This window comes from Ovis aries, chromosome 26 (genome assembly GCF_016772045.2).
Source record: "Ovis aries strain OAR_USU_Benz2616 breed Rambouillet chromosome 26, ARS-UI_Ramb_v3.0, whole genome shotgun sequence".
Taxonomy (NCBI): Eukaryota; Metazoa; Chordata; class Mammalia; order Artiodactyla; family Bovidae; genus Ovis; species Ovis aries.
The window spans coordinates 37,843,619-37,867,615 of NC_056079.1; the positions used below are offsets into that span (position 1 = coordinate 37,843,619).

Sequence of the window (23,997 nt, forward strand, 5' to 3'; positions counted from 1 at the left end):
CCAGTGGCCAATCCCCAACCGTGAATCAAGCTGCCTTTCACTCAGCACAGTCTTCAAGAATCTCAGGGCTGGAGGCATCTGAAAGGCCACCTGGCCCAAGGTCACCTGAATTCCCTCCATGGTATCCCAGCGGGCAGTTACATATAAGCTGCATTTGAACAGCATCCCGTTTGGTATGTTGCAGCCAGACCTTTCTTTCTCAGGTTAGATTCTTCAGCACAGAAAGTTCTCCTGCTGATCTGCCATAGACTTGAAATTGCCATTTTCAATCATCCCTTAGGCTTAAGGGACTGAAGGATTTTTTTTGAACCACAAATACGTAACCTGGACATGGAGACCCTGGTGATGCCTTATACGTAAGGGTCCCTTGTCAGTCGCAGACGATGACTCCCAGGAGGGGTGTATCGAACGTACGGTGGGAGAGCAGTAGATGGTAACATCGGAGGATGCTTAGCCTCTGGGGATATTAGAGATCGTGAGACACTGCTAAAAAAAGGCAACATGCAAGCACAGAGATTTCAGAGGAAGTAAAGTATTGAAGTCAGGTTCATGCTTTGTCTTATTCTGGCCTCAAGTAGACACTGGGGTGAGCTCTTCTTTAGGGGAGCCCAGGCCTGAGCATTCACTCCTTGCCCTCATGTAAAAGAGGCCATTTCAATTACTGGCAATGAAGTGGTCTATTGAACCCATTTAGATAGACCCAGCCAGAGTGGGGCCAGATACCCAGGTGGCTCAGTGGTAAAGAATCTGCCTGCCAATGCAGGAGACACCGGAGGTGTGGGTTCTGTCCCTGAGTCGGGAAGGTCCCCTGGAGTAGGACATGGAAACCCACTCCAACATTCCTGTGTGGAAAATTCCACAGAGAGGGGATCCTGGTGGGCTGCAGTCCATGGGGTCAGAAAGAGTCAGGCACGACTGAGCCACTGAACAAGTCAGGTCAAGAGATTCGTGGATCTGGTTTAAGCTAGGATAGTTGAAGGTGTTCTCAGTCCTCCTTGAGGAGAAGACTTCAACCCAGCCACATAACCTGACCTCGATCCAGACAGAGTGCAGCTCAGCGCCCTGGGAGCTCAGCTAACTCTGAGCCTTGTGTTCCCTCACCTGGGAAATATCTTACCTGTTGGAATGCAGGGAGCTGAAGTAGAGGGCGTTGGCAGGTCTTCTCATTTCTAAATGCCGTGATCGTAGCTCAGCTGCTGGAGAGGTCATGGCAGGAGGCGGGTAGGAGAGGAACAACGGCAGCTCCAGAATTTCAATCTAGAGCAGGCCTGGGGCCCGTCTGCTTGGTGGTTTGACCGTCTGGAGAGCTTGTTGCGTGTAACAGCTCCATCTGCGTGCCAAGTGGCTGCTTTTACGTCAGTGCCATAGGCATCAAGGGGAGATAGGAGAGTTTGACAAGCTGTCTGCAAACAACCTCTTGTGCCATTTTGGGAAATAGTCCTGGCAGGTGATGTGACCATCACCCCACTGCCACTTGGGGTGAGCTCCACCCTGCACTCAGCTATCGGAAACCAAAAGGCTGAGCAGTGGCATTTGAGCTTTGTCACTGTCGTCGGAAGATATTTCATTTTCATCAGAAGACTTTGGTTATCATTATGCGTCAGTAATGCATAATGTGGCTCCCGACATCCCAACTCCCTCTCCTCATCTCGCAGGCACGGCCCCGGGATGAAGGAATTATGTGCGTTAATTTTCTCTTCTGCCTGAGTGTGTAATGTGAGTTGGTTAGGATTTGGCCAAGAGAAGCATAAAAGAGAGACTAGACAATTTGTTAAAAATAAGAAGGTGATAAAACTTAATGATGAAATTATGGCAGTTAAAGGAAAATGAATTGGTCTGCTCCTGCCATAAGCACTTTGCTTTGATGTTTTTCACACTAGCATTAATACCAAACTCTGTGCATCTATTAATAGCAATTTTCATCTCCCCAGTGCTTTACCAACAACTAATTAATTAAGCTAACCTATTTTAATTGGTTGCCATGGTGGTGGAGATGCACAGAAATGGTTGTATCCATCAAATGCACTCTTAGTTCCTGAAATATAATTCAGTTGGGGCCATTAGTGATCATTATGTGGCTCTATAATGTATTTAGAATGATAATCGCTATGTTAGTAATGAAAAGATTTGTACGTACACATAAATATGTACAAGCAATTATCTGTAGAGATAATTTTTGTGTTTGTCACCTCTAAAATCTTTTCCTTTACTGAATCTGAGAGCCAAGCATGAGAATTTCATCTGTAATTATTTGCTCTCTTTATACCTGATCTGCTGTGTCTGTTCCTTGGTACCCATCCTGAGAAGATGGTCCTCTGGATGAAAGAGGCTTCCAACACTTTGCTGTTTAATAATAGTGAGGAGTGGAGTGATGGGGGAGGGCGGGGAGAGGACCGTCTCCACCTCTACGTGTCTGAAGGCTGTTGGGGTGGAAGAGGTCTGGGGGCTTGTCCTCTGGGGTCTGGACCAGAGTGAGCGGTGGCAGCTGAAGGGAGCCATGTGACCGGGGGCCCCACGGCACAGGGGTGGCATTGAATGCTCTGGGGTCGGACGGGACCTACCTCCAGACCTCATCCCTGCTGTGGTGGGGGTGCCTGCTCTGAGCACGGGAGGGCCTGCACTGGGTCATCTGGGGATGCCCAGCTACTGCACAGAGGCCTCTGCCTGGCACAGAGTAAGCGGAGCGTGAGCATTTGCTCTGTATTAGTGGAAGACTTTTGTCTAAAGAGTGATTAAAAATAGAAAGGGCTGCTTTGTGAAGCTGTGACTCACTTTTCTGTCTGCGGAAGTAATGAAGCAGAAACTGGATGACCACCTGTTAAAGCTGTTGTGTAAGGGCTTCCTGCCTTGAGGGTGAGGTTGAAATAGATGATTTCCAGGTCCATGATGCCGTGAATCTGGGGAGGAGGGGAAGGAGGAGGGACTTCGATTTTCATCCTTCAACCTTTGCTGCGCTGGATTCTCGCTGTGATGGGACATCTGGGGGAACCTGTGCTTGTGACACAGTCGCCAATATTAGTGGTAAAACGGCATCGCATGGAGCAACCCCCTCTCTCAGACTTTTGCCCTGAGTTGGCCTTAATTCCAGGAAAAAACAGTCACTAATTTTGACTGCCTAGTCTCAGCCAAGTTTTCCTTGGAGACCTCTTAGGTCCTTTTCAAATGGAGATTTTTTTTTTCCAACCAGTTTCCTTATGCCTTTGGCTCATGTGTTCTAACGTTGCATTGTGTCCTTATGCATATTGTTGTCTGTCTATAGTCACATTTCTCTAAATATTTATTTCTATCGTCACCTTGTCCTTTAACTCCTCATCAGCGAGTAGGCAGTGAACCAGTCTAGTCTTCCCCAGCGTGGATTCTTTCTCGTTTTTCTTTCTTTCTCTCTGACAGCACTGTATGGTGACAGCTCCGGCCGAGCTGCTAAATGTGTGCAGAGAGCTGCTGAAATCTGCAGTCACAGGCTGGCTTGTGGGACCTGGTGTCAGGGCCATCTGGACCACTCCAAGACTGCCACTCCTGCGAGTGTGACTGTGACGGCAGCTGAGAAGGGGACGGACTGAGAGCCTTAGAGCGAGGTTGCGGGGAGCCCGGGAAAAAGGAAAGAGAAAATGACTCCTGGGGAGGTCACCAAGCCCAGCGTGCAGGGCTGGGTGTGAGCAGTGCAGGGGGAGAAAGGAGATGGAAGGAGGAGGGCAAGAAAGAGGAGATTTAAGATCTGTCCTGCTTCCCTGCATCTATCCAGATCCTTCAAATGAAACAGAAACACTACTCCTTACAGGAAATAGAAATGAAGCTTTGAAAAATGAAATGTATTCTAAAAGAGAAAAGAAAAACGTTCTTTTATAGATAGCCATTCTAGAATTGATTGTTTATTGTAGAAGTACTGTAACAGTGTCAACAGCATAAACTAGTATTGGAGCTTTCTTTTTTAAAAAAATATTTATTCATTTATTTGACTTCACCTGGTCTTAGTTGCAGCTATATCTTTGATCTTTGTTGCAGCACGTGGGATCTTTTGTTGAGGCATGTGGGATCTAGTTCCCTGACCAGGGATTGAACCCAGGCTCCGAGCATTGGGAGTGAGGGGTCTTAGCCGCTGGACTGCCAGGGAAGTCCCAATAAAACACAAAGAAAAAAAAATTAAACAGGAAAACTATCTCGTATCCAAAAATATGATGATTGTGTATCTCTATTAAATAACTTTAAAAAATCACGCAGAAAGTCTTCTGCCTGAATAAAATAGATTTGAAGATAAGTCCTGTTGTTCTGTTTGTGTTTGACATCAACATGACATTTTTACCAAATTACAAATTTTAGAGCACTAAAATCTTGCTCCTTCTTAATGTTAAAAGTTTCAGAAGTTCTTTAACTAGAATATGTGCATATTCAACTTATATTCACAATAAAACAAGAAGCGACTTCTACAGTCTGACATTAATGTTGAGTATCCATCAATTACAAATCACTAATACTTTTTTTGGAAAATAGTTTTCAGCTGAAAAAAATCAGTAGCAGGTTAATGTAGCTTGTATTACAAAAGAAATCAACTTGGCTTTCAATTTCATTTATAAGTGTTATGTTTAACAAAGAAACATAAAGAATAGATAAAGCCACATCTCATTTCTGATGTGTGTGGGTTTGAGGTTAGTATAAGAGGATGAAATGTTGATTTTTTTTTTTTTTGAAGAATATCAAATTGCTCTACAAATCTGAAAAGCATTTCATGTGTAACTCATTTGACAAGTGAAGACAGTGGCTGGAGTGAAAGGCCCAGATAGGACCCACTGGCCCCAGGTTGGCCTCCTCTAGCGGTCGCCTCCCTCAGGGGTCTGGTGGCGTTTGCATCCATCCCCAAATCACGCTGAGTGGCAGGAAGCCCCCCTAGAAGGTGACCACTGCTCCAAAATAGAGCAGATCATGGGCTGTGTCCACCTAGGACATTAGGAGAGTGAAATACTACGATGACTGTCCTCAAGCAAGTGTCTTGCAAGCTGTGCCAAGAGTCTGTGAAGGATTTCCTCGTCTGCAAGGTAAAGAGGTTGGTTTAGACCATTTCTAGCGTCTCTCCGGGTCCCATCTATGAAGCTGAGACTTCTGCTCATGGTTTTATTTCCACCCCTATTTAGTTAACATGCAAAAAACAAATCTATCATCAGAGTGTTACCCACATTCCTCAGAGGTAGCACCCAGCTGTACTATGGTAAGTCTAATATGCTTGCTGTTAAGAAACTTTCATCCTCAGTCTCCATATTGGAGAGCTTTTCAGCCCATTTGCCTGTCAGGAGAGAATGCCCACATCCACATATGTGTTTGGTACATAGTCAGCTGGTTGTTTTTAAAAATTCATTTATTTGGCTGTGCTGGGCCATCGTTGCCGCACAGGAGCTTTCTCCAGCTGTGGTGAGCAGGAGTCCTCTCCTGTCATGCCCCACCAGCTCTTGGTGCACAGGCTCATTGGTAGCAGCACATGGGTTTAGGTGCTCCTGGGCATGTGGGATCTTCCCAGACCAGGGACCAAACATTGGTCCCCTGCATTGGCAGGCAGAGTCTCATGCACTGGACCACCAGAGAAATCCAGTACTTTTCTAGCTTGTTCTCAGCTTTGCTATGTCAAAAAGCAAAGGTCAATTCAGCAGAGTACAAAAGAATGACTTGAAATTTGTTGTATCATTTTTCTGTTCACTGCGGTGCTTTTTCTCCAAAAAGTAGTACAAAAACATGACCAAGTTGATTTTGCTGTTTTGGGGATGCATGATTCAGATATCTTTGAACAGCGGAATTCTCTTCCGGGTTTTAAAATAACATGCGTATTACTGATACTTGATTGTGTGTAGTCTGAGGTAGGCATAACTGATGTTCCTAGTGTAACAGAATAATCCATACATTTCAATAGCTTAATAAGATACAAGTTTATTCCTCATTTACTTCACAGAATGTGTGTTGATGAAAGTTCTGCTTGCTCTGAGCATTGATGACTCTCCAGAAAACAGGAAGAAGAACATGGAAAGTGTCCTGGCGATTTTAGGTGCTGGGCCTGGCAGTGGGCATTCCATTGACCTGAACTAGTAATATGCCCCACCTGCTGGGAAATGCAGCCTACCTGCTGTGCCCAGGAGGAGATCAAAATGGTCTGGCAAACGCATAGAAAGGCTTCTGCCATATATTCTGTGGTGATCAGCCATGCTTAGCAGGGAGCTGAAGAAGAGAGACCGGAGGGAGAAGCCACCCATCCAGGTACATTTTCCGAACAGACATTGGGACTGTCCTCAGGGATCACGACAGTGGCCACTTTGAGCTCCTTCTGTCTCAGTGACTTAGAAACGAAAGGGTGGGAGAAGAGCAGAGGCTAAGTCGATATGGCAGGAAAGAAGAAGAGCGCTGAGTCGGGAGAAGGTGCGCTATTCTTCCACGCATTACATGTATTGTAATTGTGTAATATTACATGTATTGTGTGTGTGTTGGAGTATCTATAGAATCTGGAGGTATTATCTGCCAGGCCCCACATCTTTTTCTGGATGTCTAGTCAAGGCTATGGTTTTTCCAGTGGTCATGTATGGATGTGAGAGTTGGACTGTGAAGAAGGCAGAGCACCGAAGAATTGATGCTTTTGAACTGTGGTGTTGGAGGAGACTCTTGAGAGTCCCTTGGACTGCAAGGAGATCCAACCAGTCCATTCTGAAGGAGATCAGCCCTGGGATTTCTTTGGAAGGAATGATGCTAAAGCTGAAACTCCAGTACTTTGGCCACCTCATGAGAAGAGTTGACTCATTGGAAAAGACTGTGATGCTGGGAGGGATTGGGGGCAGGAGGAGAAGGGGACGACAGAGGATGAGATGGCTGGATGGCATCACCGACTTGATGGACGTGAGTCTGAGTGAACTCCGGGAGTTGGTGATGGACAGGGAGGCCTGGCGTGCTGCGATTCATGGGGTCGCAAAGAGTCAGACACGACTGAGCAGCTGAACTGAACTGAACTGAACTGCATCTTTTCCGTGGTCTAGAGCTGCTTAGAATCTACCCTGTCTTCTTTGCCATTAGCTTAAGCTCTTTCTAGGCTACAACCTTAAGAAGCTAGAAGCAGAAAATCAAAATAATCCAAAGGAAGCAGAAATATGGAAATAATATAAGAACAGATATCAATAAAACAGAAGACAGGAAAACAATACAGACAATCCATGAAACAAAAAGTTGATTCTGTAAGAAGATCGGTAAAATTGATAAGCCTCTAGCTAAACTCGGAGAAGGCAGTGGCAACCCACTCCGGACACTACTGAAGTGACTTAGCAGCAGCAGCAGCAGCTAGCTAAACTGATGAGGAAAAAATAGGCAAGACACAAATGACCAGCATCAAGAGCGAAAGCAAGTGCATCACTAGAGATCATAAAGACATTGAAGGATAATAAGGAAATACTATGGAAGGCTTTATCCCAATCACTTTGACAATATGGATGAAATGAGCGAATTCTCCAGAAGCTCACTCAAGCAGAAATAGAGAACCTGAATAATTGCATATATGTGTATATTTTGTGTCTTACTATTGCATATACTTATATATGTATCTTTTAAGAAATTGAATTTGTAATTAAAACCTTCTCATAAGAAAACTGCAAGTCCAAAGGACAGCAAGGGTAAGGAAGAAACAGTACTGATTCTACACAAATTCTTTTAGGAAGTAGGAGAGGAGAAAAAGTTTCCCAGCTCATTTTATGAGGTCAGCATTACTTTAATATTCAAACTAGAAAGATACATCACAAAGAAGGAAACCATAGACATAAGCATAGGTACAAACATTGTAAAAATTAATTAACAAATTGAATCCAGCAACATGTAAAAGGAATAATTGTTATGAACTGAATTATGTCCTCCACCCCGCAAATCATATATTGGAGCCCTGATCCCTCAATTCAGTTCAGCTCAGTCGTGTCTGACTGTTTGTGACCCCATGGACTGCAGCACACCAGGCTTTGGGCTTCGCTGATAGCTCAGTTGGTAAAGAATCCCTTTATCAAGGGAAAGACTACCCACTCCAGTATTCTGGCCTGGAGAATTCCATGGACTATATAGTCCATGGGGTCGCAAAGAGTCGGACACAACTGAGCAACTTTCACTCACTCCTAATCCATCAGTGTGACTGTATTTGTAGATGGGGACTTCACGGAGGTGATTAAGGTTAAGTGAGGTCATTGGAATGGGGTCTAATCCAGCGGGACTGGTGTTCTTATAGCAGAAGATATCAGAGATGTGTGCACGCAGAGGAAAGGCCATGTGAGGTCACAGAGGGAATAACTATGTATCTGCAGGCCAGGAAGAGAGGTCTCATTGGAACCTTGCTGGGACCACTTCTAGCCTCCAGAACTGAGAGAAAATAAATTTCTGTTTTTTAAGCCTCAAAGTCTGTAGTATTCTGGTATGGCTGCTTTAGCAGGCTAACACAATAATATATCATGATCAAATGAGGTTTACCTCAAGAATGTAAAATTGATTTAACATTTGAAAATCAACCAATGTAATTTACCGAAATTACAGCATAAGAAAGAAAAATTATATGAATATCTTAATAGATGCAGAAGAAGCATTTGACAAAATTCAACACGCATTCCTTATAAAACAAAACAAAAAGCAACCAAACAAGAAAAAAGCCTCTCTACATACTAGGAATAGAAGGGAACTTTTCTCAACCTGATAAAAGGCATCTACTTACAGTTACTTACAGTTAACTTCATACTTAACAGGGGATGGCTAGATGCTTCTCCCTTGGACCAGAAACTAGGCAAGGATATCTGTCTTTATCAGTTCTACTCAATACAATACTAAAACTCAGACCAGTGCAATAAAGCAATAAGTGAAACTGTCTTTATTCACAAATGACATGATCAGCTATGTAGAAAATCATAAGAAATTTGTTTAAAAACTAGTAAAATAAATGAGGTGACAGTAAAAATTGGCAAGGTCATAGGATTCAAGATCAATACAGAAAAATAAAATTTATTTCTTTATATTAAGAAATATAAAAGGATAAGAAAATAATAACATTTAGAATAATATTAAAAAGCATGAAACACTTCTGTATAGAACTTAATAAAATACGTGCAAATTCTATATACTGTAAACAGCATAACTTTGCTGAAAAAAATCAAAAGAGACTAAATAAAAGGATGTAAGCCACATGTTTACGTTTCAGAAGACTAGATGTTGTTGAGATTGTCAGTACTCTCTAAACTTACCTATAGATTCAGTACAATCCCAATTGAAATCCTAGTAGGCATTTGAAAAGAAACATTACTTTGCTGACAAAGGTCTGTATAGTCAAAGCTATGGTTTGTCCAGTAATCATATATGGATGTGAGAGTTGGATCATAAAGAAGGCTGAGTGCTAAAGAATTGATGCTTTTGAACTGTGGTGTTGGAGAAGACTCTTGAGAGTCCCTTGGACTGCAAGGAGATCAAACCAGTCCATCCTAAAGGAAGTCAGTCCTGGATATTCATTGGAAGGACTGATGCTGAAGCTCTAATACTTTGGCTACCTGATGCAAAGAACTGACTCATTAGAAAAGACCCTGATATTGGGAATGATAGAAAGCAGGAGGAAAAGGGGATGACTGAAGGCAAGATGGTTCGATAGCATCACCAACTCAATGGACATGAGTTTGAGCAAGCTCGGGAGATGGTGAAGGACAGGGAAGCCTGGCATGCTGCAGTCCATGGGTCACAAAGAGTTGGACATGAGTTAGCAACTGAACAACAAAATATACATCAATAAAGCCAATTTTGAAGGAAAAAAAAACAAAACCCTTTTCTCCAGGGTTACTGACTGTGGATTTATATGAATAACTAGACTAAAATAGCTCTGCTCGCAGGACTCAGGAATGAAGTGATTTAAAAAGAGCCAGTGTCAGAATTCACCCCTAAGAACTTGTCACCTCTCGCAGGTAATTAGGCAGGTATGTCCAGAATGAGAGCCTTTAGTAGGGAATAGAACGGGTAGATTTCTCACCCTTCATAAACACGGTTACGGAAACTTTGAAATGTCGGGGTGCACAAAGCTGGGGTTTTGTGGTGAGAGTTCTGTCAGAAGTCCTCCTACCTGCTTTGCTGACAGCGCTCACCAACACTTCCCTCTGTAGAGCCGCTGACGTCAAAGGACTCCCTAAACACACGCTGGTCCCTCCAGGATGAGGAGAGAGAATTCATTCATCTGTGCATTCAGGGAGCATTTGACGGGCGCCTCCTCTGTGCTGGGCACCGTGCGGTGGGCAGGAGGCAAAAAGGGAGTAAATAAAGAAGGAGTGCTCTCTGCACCTGAGGAGTAGTCTACTTTGAGTTTCTTGGGGTCACAATTCAGAACATTTACAGATCCAGCTTCTGGGATCTGCCATTATCACTAAAACCCTGCCAGAAGGACGGTGAGAACTGTGACGATAGAGACTGCTTTTGAACACCAGGGCGGTTTTGTGGTTCTTCTTCTTGACTGTGCTGAGTCTTCTTCACTGCGGGCAGGCTCTCTCTTGGTGAGGAGCACGTGCTGTATGTAGGTGCATCGGATTCAGGAGTTGGGCACGTGGGCTCAGCAGATGTGCTGCGTTGATTTAGTGCCCCCTGGCATGTGGCATGTGTGATCTTTCTGGACCAGGGATCTAACCCGTGTCCCCCGCATTGGCAGGTGGATTCTCGCCCACTGGACCACCAGGGAAGCTCGCCAGGACACTTTTACAAATGTGAACACACGTAGGCATCGGTAATTTCCATAGGTCATTTCTACTCTGGAAAAATACTACATGTGAAGTGCTTATTTCAGCAAAGTAGTTTTTATGTGGACTCCCCCTTCAATAAAAACACTGCTTTTGCAACAATTCCTTTTCACTGGAATAATCCTGAAGAAATAATTTGTTTTTTGAGGGAAGTGGGGACTTTTTCCCAAACATTTTCAGTAAGTATTTGGATGGTAAAGCATTTGCTAGTGGAGTAGGAGGATGCAAATAGGTTTGCAAGTGTGAAATAGAAAAGCAGCCATGCCCATGTACCTAAGTTTTTGTTCTTGATGGTTGAGTCAGTACTTGGTACTATACAAAAAGCTTTATATTTTCAGAAAATCAAACCAGGGCAATCGTATGGTATTGTTAGAGAACTGTTGACTGAAACCACCCACCTTGGCCAGGCATGATATTAACCACTTGCACGAGCTGTCTCACAAAAGGCGGTCTTAATAGGGAACACAGTGCTGCCACCTAAAACTAACCAGGAGAATTTGGGAGGGGCTGAAAGGAGCGAGGAGATGCCAGCCCATAATATGTCCCACCAATTGCCCAGAAACCCTCATGCAGGAAACCATCTTGTCTGAGAGATGCGTGTGCCATCAGGAAGGACCCTGAGTCAGACCAAATATGGGCACAAGCAAGATGACCAGCCCGAGGCAACCCCAAAAGCTAGTAACCCCGTCACCGTCAAACCCGAGAGACTGTGAGCCACGTGGCAGAACAGTCCTCCTGGGTTCCCTCACCCTGAGGCTTTCTGCCTGGGCGCCCCTTTCCAATACACTCTTTTCCTTTGTCATCACGCGTTTCTCCTCGGACAGTTCCTTTCTGGTATTAGACAAGAGCTCACTCCTGGGTCCCCCTTCTAGTAACAGCATCTTTGGACCAAACTTTGGCTTGTCATTTATTCAATGCCTCCTATATGCCAAACCCCGTGTGAGGCAGGGCTGTCCCACAGAACTCTGAGATGATGAAAATGTTCTATGTCTGCTGTCTAACTATAGTGATCAGGCTCAGAAACTGGGTTTTAATTTAGTGGAATTCCTTTTACATTTAAATGGCTACACATGGCTAGTATTCATCAAAGTGGACAGGACAGGAATGAGGAACAGGTCCTATGAAATGTTGCAGTATCCACAGTGCAGTTGTGGTGGGTTGGGCTAGGTGTGGATGGAGGAATTTTTCAGTGGTTTCTGTCCACAAGGGACCCAGTCTTTCAGAATCATCACCTTGAAACATGTGAACCTACAATGGAGGTGACTGAAAGCTATATCCAGAGATACAATAAGTAAGGAAATGGCAACCCACTCCAGTATTCTTGCCTAGAGAATCCCAGGGATGGGGGAGCCTGGTGGGCTGCCGTCTATGGGGTCGCAGAGTCGGACATGACTGAAGCGACTTAGCAGCAGCAGCAGCAGCAGCATACTTAAATGTCCATGTAAATATATGTACTCATGTATTTATAGCAAGAAAAAAAAGGCTTTGACTCTTTCAACTCAAGAAGTACAAGAATATGATAAGTAGAATGGGGCTCTTTCTGTCTCAGGTTCTATACTGAGGTGTGAACGCCTTAGATATGAAAGTGGATCAAAGTAGATGTGAAACAGACCTCCTCCCCATGTGCAGAGTTCTAAGAAGATGGTTCTGGGATCCTGTGCCACAATCTTGGATCCCACAGTCAGATCAAAGCTATAAATGGAAGTGAGTGTGAGGAGATTGGGCTTTCCTGGTGGCTCAGATGGTAAAGAGTCTACCTGCCATGCAGGACACCCAGGTTCAATGCTTGGGTTGGAAAGATCCCTGGAGAAGGGCATGGCTACCCACTCCAGTGTTCTTTCCTGGAGAATCCCATGGACAGAGGAGCCTGGCGGGCTACAGCCCTTGGTTTGCAGAGTTGGACACGACTGAGTGATTAACAGGAATGCTGTGAAGAGACTGGGAGCAGATGGTGGCTAGAGCTGTCGCCTGGTCCTGCTCCCCATTAGGGGAAGGTGGAAGGTTCTACTCTGTGACTCCAAGCCTAGTGAAGGGACCCACTGGAGACATTTGAAACTGTCCTCTGTAGCTGGAAAGCGCTGAGGCTGGTGGTCTCACTCAGACCAGAAAGCTCACAGAGACTGTTGCCCCCCGGGAAACTCGGTGTGAGGGAGGGCTGAGTGCTCCTGGGGCAGGGCGTGAAACCCCCTGCTCTGTGGTTGGGGTTAGCTTGAGCTTCCAGAGTTGCTGAGCAAGGGCCACAAGTGTTCTCGTGGACCAGACATGGTCCACATGCGAGAGAGCTGGCCTGGGGTCAGCCTTCTTGGGGTCTCTCCGGTGGGGTGGGCTGGAGCGTCTCAGGAAGAAGAGGAGGTGTCCCAGAGGTACCCAGATCTGAAGAACAGGAGCAGAGCTTGTCACCCACCGTCTCCTTCCAGAGCACACTTGCTGTTGAGCAGCGAGGAAGATCTGGTGCCAGGCGAAGTCTGGGCACTCTTGGACAGGACGCTTTAATTACTGAATCGACCCTGTGTCTAGAGTGAGCTGGACGACTTCCGGCCCTGCCAAGTTTTCATTTAATGGAAGAGAGGAGTGTCTCCCACCGAATGAAACAATTGTGGAGGACAGTTCTGGTCACACCAGGATGGAACTTATTCAACAACCTGGTTTTAATGTGAATATTGATTCCATTAGCTTTTCCTTGTTATAATTCCTAGAAGCTGTGGTTGGCAGTTCTTTTCTTTTGTAACAAAAAATAAATTAATTACAAAATAACTAATAATTAATTTCTGTCAGGTTGGAAACCCTCTGTATGAATCAAGTATCTTTTTAGTGAATTCTAGAAGTAATTATTTTTGTACAAAAATAGCAAATATTAATTAACTAGGTCAGGTATAACAAATTAGCCTGAGACAAGGTGAGAAACTGCTAGTTTAAACACTCTCTTCCATTTCTCTTGAAAATGATGGAATGCGCATGGTGATAAAAAAGATGATTGCAGGGGGCAGGGCGTGAAGACAGAGAAACTACTAACTGAAACCTTGAGAGAGGAACAAGTTTCATGTAAAAATTACCTGAAAATATTCCTTTGAAGAATATCTATTTGCTTTCCTCCTACTTTGTCAGCTTCCTCTGCTGGTTCTTACCCATCTCTCTAATTTCTTAGCTTTGCACTAGACTCTTCTCTTTTCTCTCTACCAATCCACTCCTTTGGTAATCTCTTCCCATTTCATGGATGTAGATACCATTTCTACTCTAACTTCCGAATCGCTCCAGCACCAGCCTCTTCCCTGAATTCTGATCTCCAGCTGTTTATGCAGCACTGCCGCTGGATGTCAGTCTACAAGGCGCCTGTAACTCACCCTGTCCAAAGCTGAGGGCTGACCTCCCTTGCCCAGTCCGGCTCCCCCTATAGTCTTCCCAGCTCACTTCACCAAATCCATCTTTTGAGCAGTTCTCTCCCAAATCCTTTTTGTCATCCTTGGCTCTCTTTCTCTTCCACCCTCCATCTATTGGCCTGTCAGCCCAGCCTTCAAAAAATGACAGATTCTGAACATTTCTCATCACCTTTTCTGCTTCCACCCTGGCCTTTGCCACTCTCATCATTTGCCACTTGGATTGTTGCGTTAGCCTCCTAATTATTTTCCCTGTTTCCAACGCCCTATATAAGATAATCCTTGTTGTTGTTCAGTCGCTAAGTCGACTCCGACCCTTTGTGACCCCTTATGACCCCATGGACTGCAGCACGCCAGGCTTCCCTGTCCTTCACTGTCTCCTGGAGTTTGCTCAGATTCATGTACATTGACTTGATGATACCATCCCACCATCTCATCCTCTGTTGCCCCCTTCTCCTCCTGCCTTCAATCTTTCCCAGCATCAGGGTATTTAATGAGTTGGCTCTTTGTATCAGGAGGTAAAAGTATTGGAGCTTCAGCTTCTGCAGGCATGAGTCCTTCTAATGAATATTCAGGGTTGTTTAAGGTTTATCTCCTTGCAGTCCAACGGACTCTCAAGAGTCTTCTTCAACCCCACAGTTTGAAAGCATCAATTCTTCAGTGCTCAGCTTTCTTTACAGTCCAACTCTCACATCTGGGTGTGACTACTGGAAAAACCATAGCTTTGACTAAATGGACCTTTGTCGGCAAAGTGATGTCTCTGCTTTTTAAAACGCTGTCTTTGTTTGGTAATCCTGGTAAAACACAAATCAGATCGCACTGCTCCTCTGCTCAAAAGCTTCCAAAGTCAGTTAAAAGCCCAGATCCTGACAGTGGCCCGTGAGACCGCACATATTACACCTCCCGCCACCACCAGTCACTCACACAGTGCACTGACATCGTTGCAGTGGCCTCTGCACTGGCAGTTTATCCCCCATCTGCAAGGCTGGCACGCTGGCCTCCTTCTTGTCCTCACTGAGACTTCCCTTTCTCAGCATGGATAGCCTTCCCCAAACACCCTTTGCAACCATCCACTCCCCACACCCACGCTCCTCACCCCTCGTTGCTCTTGCTTGTTTTCTTGTTCTCTAAAATACTTATCGCCATGTAATGTCCTATAAATATTAACCCACCTTACCTATTTTCTGTCTTCTCAAACTCATGAGACTGTAAGCTCCGTGAGGACAGCAATGTTTCATTTACTGCTAAAGTCCATGAACTATACCTAGTACAGTACACAGTAGATGTTCCAGAAATACTGGTCATATGAATGAATGAAAGAATAGCTGTCCATGAGAAAGATCATAAAAAATAAGCTGAAATCTTTGTGTTTCTTTGTTTGTGTTTCTTCTTCTTCGTCTCAAAGATAGCTGACCTATTTGGATCCTGGGGAAAAGGTGAACTGGGTCCAGCCTGTGAGCTAACATTTCTGTGCGTGCACCATGGGGGGGTCCGTGTCACTTCCCCATTGACTGTCCTCAGGTTCCCGGCTCTCTGAAACCACCAGAGCAGACAGACCGCATGTATGTTCTTTGCTTCTTGTCTGCCAATCCTTTTATCCATCCAGCATCCATTCAGTATTCATGAGAGTCAAATTCTCGTGAATTTTGTCCTAGACATACCCTCTTAGTTTCACCTTGGGCTACTAAAATTCAAGGACATGATTGTAGATTGTGTATTTGAGATGAATATTTGTTGAGTATGTGTAATTGAGTAGTACATAAATAACTGGATAGTCTATCTTGGATAATGGCAAATTTCAACTCAACAGTTATTCACTGAGCCTTTACTATGGACCAGACACAGTGCTAGAAACTAGGAATTTGACAGTAAACAAGATAATGTTCTTCAACCTAACATATCCGTTATATGTATACAATTGATAATATCATTAATGTATAAGATGTCTTTTAGTTGAAAATACTGTAGAGGTTAGAGTTGTTTCTGTATTTCCAATAAAAACAAAAAAAATGCATGTTCTAAGACTCTTTTATTGTTTGAGAATTCAAGCAATAAAGAGGAGTGAACCATAGATCACAATGAAAAATTTTCTTTTGACATGAAATAACTGACATCTAGGAAATGAAAAAACACAATAATATTAATAAAAATGGATTTAAGAGCACTTAATGTTAATCATTGCCTAAAAAACTTGAAATGTCCCCAAATCCTACAGTTCATATATGAAATAAGTATGAGATGTTTTCTTAAATTTGACAACACACTAAAATCGTGCATGTTATTTTTCAGTAATGAATGTGAGACAGGGACTTTTAAAATGTAAAAGAAAAAAACCCAACAATGTTTGATCAACTATGCTGGAGAAAACACTCACTTTATCCATAGAAAATGTTGTTACAGTTATACTACTACCTCACCCACTGGAATGGCTATAATCAAATTCAGACAATAGTCAGTGTTGGCTTAGGATGCGGAGAACTTGGAACCCTCGTACATGGGAATACGAGATGGTGCAGCCACCGAGATGCACAGTTTGGCACTAAAATTAAACAGAGTTACATATGACCTATGAATTCTAGGCAAGAGAAATGAGAATATAACATCCATACAAAAACTTGCAGGAGTGTTTATAGCAGCAGTGTTCATGAAAGCCAAAAAGTAGAACAACACAAATGTTCCTCAGCTGATGGATGGGTAAATAAAATGTGGCCTAGCCTTACGGTGAAATATTATATGGCAACAAAAGGAGTGAAGTTCTGATATATGCTGATCATGGATGAGTACTGAAAACGTTAGGCTAAGTGAAAGAAATCACTCACGAAAAGACCACGTAGTGCATGATTCCATTTACATGAAAAGTCCAGAAAGATGCAAGTCCATACAGATAGAAAGAAGCTTAGTGGTTGTGTGGGGCTGAAGGGATTAAAAGGAAAGAGCAGTGACTGCTAAGCATATAGCATTCTTTCTGGGGTGATAAAATTTTTATAAAACTGATTGTGCAACTCTGAATTTACTAAAACACACTGAACTGTACGGTTTAGGTGGGTGAGGTGTATGAGTTACATCTCAATGCAACTGCTAAAAAGAAAAGTCATTCCAAAGAAACTGTCAAGAGTATGCAGCTGAAACACATCGGGGAAAAGTACTGCAAAGGTATTTTAGGAAGTTAATAAAAATATGTGATTTTTCTGGATTTGGTGGTGCGTGTGAAACTTGTCAAGTTTTAGAAATTTGTATTGAAGTTTGTTTCCATTCTAAACAGGTCTTCATTCTTGTACCAAGAAAAAAGAAAGAAAGAAAAAATATACAATCTGATACTTCAAACCAGTCTTCAGAAATAGTGGGGATTAACTGTATGCATGAATCATGCATGAGAGAATTTCAATTTCCTTTTCATTTCTTCTTTTGGCCTCCAGTACCTCATGCCTGGCCTGTTATCTTTTCTCTTTGCACAATACACCGCGGGGCTCATGGGCAGAGCTGGTGGAGGAAGACAACATGGGGTAACGGCAGAGCAGCCCCCGCCGCTTTCCTGCTGCTCCCTGGCTGGATGCCTCCTTCTACTTTTACAAGGTGGATGTTTGTGTATTCTGACAATGAACTTGAGCACCACTGTGAAACTCTGAGCTGGGTGCCTGGGATCTCTCGGGGCTAGAGTAGTGAAAATGGGAATTCATACTTTATTTCCAATCTTTCAAGAAGCCTAACAAAACATTTACACACAAAATACAGTCTGGCAAAATGAGATGTCAACCTTTTCTTGATTTGCTTTGGAATTTATCAACTCAGAAGTGGCAACACTGGCTAATTTGTGCTGATCAGAATCTCCAGCCATTATGTCTTTGATCATTTAAGGTGGGAGAAACGAATGATTATTTAATAGACGTGATCAGCTTTGTAAGTGAGATCTTAAAACATGTTGGATTCAGGGAGGAAAAAAGTTTCCTTTGTGATGACAATGTTTCTGTTGCTTAACTTTGGAAATATCTCTTTTAAAAAGTAATTTCATTAATTAATTTATTTTGGATATGCTGGGTCTTCACCGCTGCATGGACTTTGTTCTAGTTGCGGAGCAGGGTAGGGGGGTTGCTATTCTCTAGTTGTGGTGTGCGGGCTTCTTATGGTGCTGGGTTCTGCCTTTGCAGAGCACAGTCCCCAGGGCGAACGGGCTTCAGTACCTGCGGAGCGCGGGCTCAGTAGCTGTGGCTCCCCAGCTTTAGAGCACAGACTCAATAGCTGAGGCCCATGGGCTCAGTTGTTACGCAGCACGTGGGCTCTTCCTGGATCAGTCAAGCCCACATCTCCTGCATTGGCAGGTGGATTCTTTACCACTGAGCCACCAGAGATGCCCTGAAATGCCTCTTTAACACTTACCATGGACCAGGAACTTTACATAATTTGTCATGCTAATAACAATTCTTCATGTTATTATTACCCTCTTTCTATAATTGAGGAAACAGTCTCCGATTATGTGTGTCTGTCCCCAGTTCCCTTAACTACTAAATTCCTGCAAATCTATGTCTGCTCTGCCTTTTCTATGAAGTTATGCCTGTGTATAGTTGCCATGGTTTTACATTCAGCTCAAAATGCTGACTTTCTTCCATTTATGAGTGTTGGTTGATTTTCCAGGTAAAGGCCACCAGGTCAGTGTTCATGCCCAAGGTGGAAACTGCATTTCTTACTTGGTTTTACATCTGATTGTTTGCCAACAAAATCATCAGACCTCAAGGTTCAAGGAAGGTGGGAGTTTATTGAGAATAGGCACACAGGTACTGTCTTTGTGTCATTCTGTAAGAGGGGAGGATCCATAAGGGAGAAATACGACCAAGTAAGTGAAAGCGAAGTGAAAGTTGCTCAGTCGTGTCCAACTCTTTGCGACCCCATGGACTGTCCATGGAATTCTCCAGGCCAGAATACTGGAGTCGATAGCCCGTTCCCTTCTCCAGGGGATCTTCCCAACCCAGGGATCGAACCCAGGTCTCCCGCATTACAGGCAGAACCTACACATCTGATCAAACTTCTTCCCTGGCAGGGGAGCATGGACTAAGATCATTTTCAGACGCTGGAATGGATCTGTATAAATGCATGCACCCCCTCATTCTGGTTCCGCTGGTGAGTGCCACTGGCTGACTGGTAGCTGTGGAAGGGGCGAGGCAAAGTAGGGGACGCAAGGGCCCCCTGCACCCTGACCTGGTGGGCGGGCTCCTCGGGCCACCAAAGAACCTGATCTTCCATGTCCGACTCACAGCTCGGCCACCTTAGTCATTCCCCTGTCTTTGCGCATCTTCTACCACCGGAGAAGCCAGACTTTAAAGCCCTAAGACTCTTACGAAGCACGGAGCCGCCGGCCGCGCGGGGTTCTTATTCAGGAGCTGAGCGCGGTCTTTGCAGGTGACAGACCTCGCAAAGGGGTCTAGGTCCGCCCCCCTCTTACCCAGCGCGGGTCTCTGCCGCTCAAGGCTCGAGGGGAAGAGGAAAAGGGCCTCGGCCTGCGGCACTCCGGTAGGAAACTGCAGTTCAGGCCGGGATGCCCCGGCAGGCTCCCATTCGGGGCGGCACGGCCCGAGACCCGTCCTCCGTGGCCTGAGCGCGGGGTCCACCTCGAGGGACCGGACTCGGAAAGGGTTGGTGGGTCGCCGGCGAGCAACCCCCTACACTGACCCCCGAGGGCCCCCGCCCGACGGTTCCTACCCAAGGGCGAGCGGGGCCGCGTCGGCGCTATCCCGGGGACCGCGCGAGACACCGCCCCCTTCGCGGCTCCCCTCACGGCGCCTCCTGACTGGAAACTCCGTCGGAAGCGCCGCTCACTTTCCTCAGGGAGACGGCGAAGCAACAGGCAGGCTTCCGCTGGAGGCCGGCGACCGCGAGCGCCGCGCGGGACCCGGCCCGGCCCCCTCTCTTCCCGCTCCCACTTTTCTCCCCCTTCCCCTCTTCTCTCCCCTTCTCTCCGAAAACTGCCCACCTCCCGGCGCCCCTATCCCTTCCCGCCACCCGCCGGGCTGCCCCTCCCCGGGCCCCGCCCACCTCCCCGCACCCAGTCCCTTCCCGTCCTGCCCCACCCCCGCACTTCCCCGCCCCCGGCCTGCCCCGCCCCTTCCCGCGTCCTTGTGGGGCACGCCCCCACCACCCGCGCCCCTCCCACCGTCGGCCCCACCCCTTCCCGCTCGCCCCCTCCCCACCATCTCCCCACCCTCTCCTCTCCGGGGCCCCGCCCCCTCCCTGCTCGTCCCCTCCCTCTCCTCCCCCAGGACTCCTCTCCCTCTCGCGTCTCTCTCCCTCCCCTTCCCCTCCCCCTTCCCCGGGCCCCGCCCCCGTCCTCCTCTCCCTCCCATACCCCTCCCCCCGAGGGCCCCGCCCCCTCCACGCTCGCCCCTCCCCCTCCCCCAGGGCTCCGCCCCTCCCCCGCCGTCCCCGGGCCGCTGACGGGCCGCAGCCTCCGCCAGGGAGCGCGCTCCTCGCCCGCAGCCCGCCGCCCGCCGGCGTCCCCGGAGCGCGACAAAGAGCGCGCCGGTCGCCCGCCCTCTCGCCGTGGCGCCCGCGGCTCCGGCGGCTCGGCGGGCGATGGGAGATGGAAGGAAGAGACGCCGCGGTGAGGCTCGATCCGGCGGGCGGGCGGGCGGCCGGCGGCCGTCGGGCCGGCGGTGCTTCGTGGCGGCTGGGTCCCGGGTCCCGGGAACGGCTTCCTTTCTGCCCCTCTTTGTGAGGGGCCAGGAGGCTCGCTTGCGGGGTGTAGGCTCGGGGGCTTCACGCCGAGCCCCGCTCTCCATCCACGAGGCCGGGGCGGCACGGGAAGCGGGAGGAGCCGGTCGGCGGAGCGCGGGGCGGTCCGGCTCGCCTGGCTTGCGGGGAGCCCAGCCGCGATCGGCGCGGGACGGGGGCGGGTTCCGAGCCTCGGAAGGCGTCGCGGCCCTCAGGTTTTCCTCGCCTTTAACTTTGCCCGCGGGTTCATGCCGGGAGCTCCGGCAGATGATGCTGCGAGACGTGAAAAAACCAGGCGCCGCTCGGAGGACGTGGGTTTAGAGTGCTGTCGAGGGGCTTGGGGGGTAAATGTGTTGTCTGTTGGTCCGCCTTCCACGGACACGGGGGTTTCCACGCCGGACTCACTCCTGAGTGGGTCCAGGCACTGGTGTAGGGAAGAGGAGGTCTGGAAAATGCCCCTCCTTGGGACGGATGCTGGCAGCACATGCTTCCATTCAAGAGCTGTACCTAGATACCTGCAAAAGATTTTGCAGAGCCCGGTGGCCGGGTGAGCGCGACTGGCTCTCTGCTGTCAGGGAGCTTGCTTTCTAGGACGGGAGGCTTGGGCGGAGATGTGAAGGAGGAAGCCAGAGGAAGGCTTGGTTCTGGGAGCCGAGTGCCTGGACGGCCTCTGCTGGCAGCTTTGGGTGGACCTTGAAGGGGAGGGTCGGGTGGGGGCGAAAGGATGCTCCTCGCAGGAGAGCAAATGCCCTCTCTGGCTTCTTCCAAGAAATTACTTCACCATCTTTCCTTAGAGTATTAACAGATCAAGGGATATTCTTTTTAAAAGTCGTTGATTTCGTCCTCAGCACTTTAGCGCAGCATGCTCAACAGAAACAACACAATAAAGCAAAACCAATGAACACCTTCCCAGACTATTTTTAGAAGCTCTGTCCTTCTATATCTTTCTATATCCACTTACGAATCATGTAAAAAATCTATGAGATTGTTTGTCAGATACTTCATTAATATACACTTCGTACTGAATGGAGCAGAGTGGGTATGGTGAAAATTACTTAGACACCTGGCTTGTAGATTTTGTCGCTGACACGGTGAGTTTCAGCCTCTGTCTAGGGCACATCGTTTAACCTCTGGAACTGAAATTTCCTCCTGTGTAGGATAAGAGGATTGGGTAGATAGATGCTTTCTCAGAGCCTTCCAGCCCCAGCATTTTATGGTTTCATGCCTAAACATGTACATGCATTCCTTATTCAGTGATGTACTCTCAGCTTCACCTCTGAACATCTCTCAGTTCTGTGAATCAACATTCATCCTGGTCATTAAATGGGGGAGATATTTTAAGGTGAAATTCCACAATTGAATGTTGTTTTTAAAAATGCAAGTGTAAGAAGCTTTATTTGCAATCTGAGTGAGTGCTGGCTTTATAAAAGGTTTTGTTGACACTGTTCATTTCATTAATGACCAAAGAATAATACATGCTTTGCTGTCTACGTTGTATTCAGTTCAGTTCAGTTCAGTCGCTCAGTTGTGTCCGACTCTTTGCGACCCCATGAACTGCAGCACGCCAGGCCTCTCTGTCCATCACCAACTCCCAGAGTTCATTCAAACTCACATCCATCGAGTCGGTGATGCCATCCAGCCATCTCATCCTCTGTCGTCCCCTTCTCCTGCCCCTATTCCCTCCCAGCATCAGGGTCTTTTCCAATGAGTCAACTCTTCGCATGAGGTGACCAAAGTATTGAAGTTTCAGCCTCAGCATCAGTCCTTCCAATGAACACCCAGGACTGATCTCCTTTAGGATGGACTGGTTGGATCTCCTTGCAGTCCAAGGGACTCTGAAGAGTCTTCTCCAACACCACAGTTCAAAAGCATCAATTCTTCGGCGCTCAGCTTTCTTCACAGTCCAACTCTCACATCCGTACGTGACTACTGGAAAAACCATAGCCTTGACTACGTATTAAGAGGTTAAATTTTGCTTTTCATTAAATACCAGCCCTTATAAAAGTGAGATACCTTGGGAATTTGGAAATAAAAGTAAGAATAAATTAGCTCATTGAAAAAGAAAACGTCAGAGAAACCTTCCATCAATGGCTCTATTCACTTTCTAAAACCTTGGTATTTATCTGTTTGCTGACCGTGATGGAAAACATGAGTGGGATTTAGCCTGGCATTATATTTTAAAAAGTGTCCAAAGCATTATTCCTTTTAGAGTTTCTTTCCCTGCCCCCCCCCCCCCCACCCCCTTTGGACATTCTGGAGTCATCTGACATCATTCATAAACTAAGACTCCAGTGGTAATGGATTAATCCCAGTCTTGGTTAAGAAGTGCCGAGGCAAAAACCATGTGAATGTTAAAATATGTATGTACTTTGGCCTCCAGGCTCGTTTGTTTGAGGTTTATCTGAGGTGATGTTGTCATTTGGCAATTCTGAAAAGATTATTTCTTTGGGTTTGGGTTCGGTTAGCAGATGAGCTGGAGAAGGCAACTCCAGTACTCTTGCCTGGAAAGTCGCATGGATGGAGGAGCCTGGTAGGCTGCAGTCCATGGATGGGGTCGCTAAGAGTCGGACACGACTGAGCGACTTCACTTTCACTTTTCACTTTCATGCATTGGAGAAGGAAATGGCAACCCACTCCAGTGTTCTTGCCTGGATAATCCCAGGGATGGCGGAGCCCAGTGGGCTGCCGTCTGTGGGGTCTCACAGAGTTGGACACGACTAAAGCGACTTAGCAGCAGCAGCAGCAGGAGATGAGTAATGGATGGTAATCCTTCTCGATTTTTTAGACATGAATTCAGACATGACTGAAGTTTAGACAGTCTGAGAAATAATCTAGTGATCAGGAGGTGACCAAAGCCCCCTCACCTGAACATGTGATTCAGGCTCATAGACCTTGGGGTCCAGTCTCATGTCCCGTCACTGCTGCTTCTGTGGTTCTCAGCATTTAGGACCCCCCTGTGCAGTCGTGGAAACCCACTCCAGTATTCTTGCCTGGGGAATCCCACGGACAGAGCAGTCTGGCGGGCTCCAGTCCGTAGCATCGCAAAGAGTTGGACACGACTGCCGCTACTTAGCAGACATGCACCGCGTAGTTGGGTCAGGCAGAGAGGTCCCTGGCTTCCCCTTGACGTAAGTGGAGGTGTTTCCACGTTGAGTACTGCCACTCAGCTCTTCTGG

At 46.5% G+C, this 23,997-nt stretch overlaps 1 protein-coding gene across 9 annotated transcripts in view; it reads left to right on the forward strand.

The window, feature by feature from the left end:
* The window catches only part of PSD3 (pleckstrin and Sec7 domain containing 3), a 590,582-nt gene that overhangs the window by 151,717 nt on the left and 414,868 nt on the right, over positions 1-23,997 (forward strand). For 4 of the 9 annotated variants that reach the window (XM_042241265.2, XM_060407087.1, XM_042241267.2 and 1 more), the window contains exon 1: positions 20,564-20,711. The exons of the other annotated variants lie outside the window; for them this stretch is intronic. In XM_042241265.2, the coding sequence (XP_042097199.1) occupies positions 20,691-20,711 (21 nt within the window). In that variant the 5' untranslated portion in view covers positions 20,564-20,690. Of the gene's footprint in view, positions 1-20,563; positions 20,712-23,997 lie in introns of those variants that run through there. 9 annotated transcript variants of the gene reach the window in all.